This window comes from Cetorhinus maximus, unplaced genomic scaffold (genome assembly GCF_964194155.1).
Source record: "Cetorhinus maximus unplaced genomic scaffold, sCetMax3.hap1.1 HAP1_SCAFFOLD_2170, whole genome shotgun sequence".
NCBI lineage: Eukaryota > Metazoa > Chordata > Chondrichthyes > Lamniformes > Cetorhinidae > Cetorhinus > Cetorhinus maximus.
In genome coordinates this window covers 8,743-13,582 of record NW_027598109.1, presented here as the reverse complement: position 1 = coordinate 13,582, position 4,840 = coordinate 8,743, and the positions used below count along the sequence as shown (strand labels likewise).

Here is a 4,840-nt window from a genome sequence, read left to right as displayed (position 1 = left end):
GAGTTCCAGGATTTTGTCCCTGTGGTGTAGGTACACCCACAGTGCTGTTAGGAAGAGGGTTCCAGGATTTTGACCCAGCGACAGTGAAAGAAAGACGATTTATTTCCAAGTCAGGATGGTGAGTGGCTTGGAGGGGAACTTCCAGGTGGTGGTGTTCCCAAGTATCTGCTGCCCTTGTCATTCTAGATGGTAGAGGTCATGGGTTTGGAAGGTGCTGTCTAAGGATGCTTGGTGAGTTGCTGCTGTGCATCTTGTAGATGGTGTACACACTGCTGCTACTGTGCGTCGGTGGTGGAGGGAATGAATGTTTGTTTGTGGAAAGGGGGCTTTTCAAGTGGGCAGGGCTGCTTTGTCCTGGATGGTGTCGAGTTTCTTGAGTGTTGTGGGAGCTGCACTCATCCAGGCAAGTGGGGAGTATCCCATCACACTCCTGACTTGTGCCTTGTAGATGGTGGACAGGCTTTGGGGAGTCAGGAGGTGAGTTACTCACTGTTGGATTCCTCACCCCAGACCCCTTCTTGTAGCCACAGTATTTATATGGCTGGTCCCAGTTCAGTTTCTGGTCAATGGTAACCCCCAGGATGTTGATAGTGGGGGGGATTCAGTGATGGTAAAATGCCATTGAATGTCAAGGGCGACGGTTAGATTTTCACTTGTTGGAGCTGGTCATTGCCTGGCACTTGTGTGGCGCAAATGCTACTTGCCACTTACTTGTCAGCCCAAGCCTGGATATTGTCCAGGCCTTGCTGCCCGGTTTTTGGGCATGGATTGCGTCAGTACCTGAGGAGTCATCAATGCGAGGGAAGATTGTGCAATCGTCAGCGATCGTCCCCACTTCTGACCTTCTTAACCGAGGAAGAATTTTAATAACCAGATTGTAAAAGCGAATCTGAAATTCCTGATACCCTGTGAAATATTAAAACGAGGAGAGCCATTTTAAAAAAAATAATACCGGCGGTGATATATCAACAGTACTTCCCAGTTTTCGGTTAAAATCGCTCTTTGATTTACAATTATATTGCTGTGCTTTTCAGCAATTTAAAAATAAACAATCGGTTGGAGCCTGTTCATTTGGCGCCGGTATTTATGTTTCGCCCTCATCTCCGTGCGTCACCTGACTGGTGAGTTAAGTGTTGGTCACCTTGGTCTGTCCGCAAGAAAGACCCAAACCTCCCTGTCGCTTGCCATTTTAACACTCCACCCTGTTCTCTTGCCCACATGTCTGTCCTTGGCTTGCTGCATTGTTCCAGTGAAGCCCAACGCAAACTGGAGGAACAGCACCTCATCTTCCGACTAGGCACTTTACAGCCTTCCGGACTGAATATTGAATTCAACAACTTTAGATCTTAAACTCCCCCTCCCCCCATCCCCACCCCGTTTCTTCCCCCTCCCCCTTTTTTTTCAAATAATTTATATAGATTCTTCTTTTCCCACCTATTTCCATTATTTTTAAATCTACAACTAATACCTTGTCAATCTTTCCACCCCACCCCCACTAGAGCTGTACCTTGAGTGTCCTGCCTTCCATTCTTAATTAGCACTTTTCTTAGATAATATCACCACCTTCAACACCTCTTTGATCCTTTTGTCTGTGACATCTTTTGATTATCTGCTCCTATCACTGCTTGCTTGTCCCTAAACCACCCCACCCTCAACTTCTCTCTCCCCCCGCCCCCCACCTTAAACCAGCTTATATTTCACCCCTCTCCTAACTATACTTCAGTTCTGCCGAAGGGTCGTGAGGACTCGAAACGTCAACTGTTTTCTTCTCCGCCGATGCTGCCAGACCTGCTGAGTTTTTCCAGGTAATTCTGTTTCTGTTTTGGTAACACGTAACTGGTCGGGAAACATGACTAAAGCAATTCGGACGCTGTCCAAAGTGACCAATGGGCAGTTCCATTGCTCCAAAATGTGAAAGGAGGGGTGGGGGGAAAAAGTGTGGGCCGAGTCCATCACTGGCCTTGAAATAATGTGACAAGAGTTTGGAGCTGGTAGGAAGAGGGGAGGGCGTTAATGTTTGGACCAAGGCCAATTCTTCCCGGGCTGGATTGCAGTTCCCGGCCGGCCGTGTGCACAGAGAAAAGGGAGCTCTGCTCGGCCCCAACTGTTGGCGTGACCATTGTTTAGGCTGCGGTGATGCCTCGTGCCCAGGAAAAGCAACATTGGGGGGCTCGAAGGTCAAGTGAAGCGGCCATTCTTGCAGCTAGAATCAGCCAATTCCACCGCGAAAGCCACTGAGAAGAGTCCATATCACTCTAGTGGCACTGCTTTGATCTACCCCTGTCACAGAACACCACAGGGATGTGATGACGCTGGGGAGGGTGACTACACTGGAGCGTTTCAGCTGTGAAGAGAGACTGGATGGACTCGATGGGCCGAAGGGCCTCTTCTGCCCCTGTGATTCTGCGCGAGGCGAGGGTTGTTTTTCTTCGACCCGAGAAGACTGAGGGGGAACCTGGTAAGAGGTTACAAAATTATGAGGGGCATAATCGGGTAGATAGGAAGGAAATTGTTCCTCTTCACGGAAGTCAGGAGGTGTCAGCTGTGGCTCAGTTCATAGCACCCTCGCCTTTGAATCAGAGGGTTGTGGGTTCATGTCCCACTCCCAGAAACCAAGAACTGTGATTGTACTCGAAAGAGTTGCAATCTGTGACTGTTGATAACTCGAAAGAGTTTCATGGAAGTCGGTAACCAGGGGGCATAGATTTAATAACAGAATCACACAGTGCGGACGGGTCTGCACCGACACGTGAGAAACACCTGACCTACCTCCCTACCTACCTAAACCCCATTTATCAGCGCTTGGGCCATAGCCTTGAATGTTATGACGTGCCAAGGCAGGAGGTTCAGAGGGGATCTGAGGATTTTTTCTTTTCTCCTCACCCAGAGCGTGGTTGGAATCTGGAACGTACTGCCTGAGCGGTGTGGGCGGCCGAGGCAGGAAACCTCACAACAATTAAAACGTGTTTGGATGAGCACTCGAAACGCCGTAGCAGACGGGGCTGCGGGCCAAACGCCGGACGATGGGGTTAGAAGAGATAGGTGCTTGATGGCCGGAACGGACACGAAGGGCCTGATTCTGAGCTGCATGACTCTGCGACCGTGGCTCACAATCATACAGGGAGGGGGAAGTGCGCCGTCCTCTTCACAGCTATTTAAGGATTACGTGAGTGTATAGACAGGGTAGGGTGTGGCTCAGTTCATAGCACCCTCGCCTTGGAATCAGAGGGTTTGTGGGTTCATGTCCCACTCCCGGAAAAAACCAAGAACTGTGAATGTACTCGAAAGAGTTACATGCGATCTGTCGGTAACTCGAAAGAGTTACAACTTAGTTTTAGAGAAAAAGATGATTGCGGCTCTTTCCTGTTCGGCTTTGTTGAAGGGCTCACTCTAAAAGGATTACTACATGAGGGACCGATGGCAGGTGGGAACACCAGGAACGTGACACAAAAAAAAAAGGGCTGGAATCGGACCAATCCGCATCTGTGCCTTCACCTTCATCCTTCATTAGCAAAGAAGTAAAATACTGCGGATGCTGGGAATCTGAAACAAAAAACAGAAAATGTTGGAAAAGCTCAGCAGGTCTGGCAAAACCTCTGGAGAGAGAGAGAGAGGGAGGAAGAGAGGGAGAGAGAGACTAGAGTTAACGCCTCGGGTCCGAGTGACTTGTCCGTGTGGGTTCCGCAGGACTCTCCTAGAGAGGCACACGGACTCGAAACATTTAACTGATTCTCTCCACCGACGCTGCTGAGTCTCTCCGAGAAAGTCAGGGAATGGGGTGGGTTGAGGCGGGCGAGGGTCGACCATAAGGCGCGGGAGCAGCAATTAGGCCATTCGGCCCATCGAGACTGCTCCGCCATTCAATCAACGACCACGTATCGAGGTGTAACCGCGATTTGACGGCAAAAAACAGCCTGTGGCTGGTTATTTTTTCCGGGTTTCCAGCATCCGCAGTATTTTGTCTTTCACACGACCGAAAAATAACACCTGCCTCGTGGCGATTAATGCTCTCATTGGATAACTTGGTGGCTCTTAAAAGAGCCTTTGTGGTTCTCGGTGGTTGGGGAAGTCCAGAGTCGGGTAGGGTCAGTCCAGAGTCGGGTATGGTCAGTCCAGAGTCGGGTAGGGTCAGTCTAGGCGCGCTCCCGGCGGATGCGCCGGGCCAGCTGGATGTCCTTGGGCATGATGGTGACTCGCTTGGCGTGGATGGCGCACAGGTTGGTGTCCTCAAAGAGCCCCACCAGGTAAGCCTCGCTGGCCTCCTGCAGGGCCATGACGGCCGAGCTCTGGAAGCGCAGGTCGGTCTTGAAGTCCTGAGCGATCTCTCGCACCAGGCGCTGGAAGGGCAGTTTGCGGATCAGCAGCTCGGTGGATTTCTGGTAGCGGCGGATCTCCCGCAGAGCCACAGTGCCGGGCCTGTAGCGATGGGGCTTCTTGACGCCGCCCGTGGCTGGAGCGCTCTTGCGGGCAGCTTTGGTCGCCAGCTGCTTGCGGGGAGCTTTCCCTCCGGTCGACTTGCGCGCTGTCTGCTTGGTCCTGGCCATGATAACAAACGCTGTGGAACACAGACTCTGAGAATGATGAAACTCTTTCGAGTTATCGACAGTCACAGATTGTAACTCTTTCGAGTACAATCACAGTTCTTGGTTTTCAGGAGTGGGACATGAACCCACAACCCTCTGATTCAAAGGCGAGGGTGCTATGGACTGAGCCACAGCTGACACCTCCCTGAGAATGATGAAGCCGCTCTGTGTCTGTCTGTGGCTCAGTCCATAGCACCCTCGCCTTTGAATCAGAGGGTTGTGGGTTCATGTCCCACTCCCGGAAAACCAAGAACTGT

At 51.1% G+C, this 4,840-nt stretch overlaps 1 protein-coding gene across 1 annotated transcript; it reads right to left on the bottom strand.

The window, feature by feature from the left end:
* Positions 1-4,133: 4,133 nt before the first annotated feature.
* Positions 4,134-4,560, bottom strand: LOC144677038 (histone H3-like). The gene has a single exon (XM_078537308.1). It carries the CDS (start codon positions 4,542-4,544, stop codon positions 4,134-4,136), a length of 411 nt encoding a protein of 136 aa, XP_078393434.1. The 5' UTR covers positions 4,545-4,560.
* Between the last annotated feature and the right edge of the window lie 280 nt (positions 4,561-4,840).

What these genes read in the sequence shown, in the direction of transcription:
- LOC144677038 (XM_078537308.1), bottom strand. Translation starts at nt 4,544, where the DNA reads ATGGCCAGGACCAAGCAGACAGCGCGCAAGTCGACCGGAGGGAAAGCT.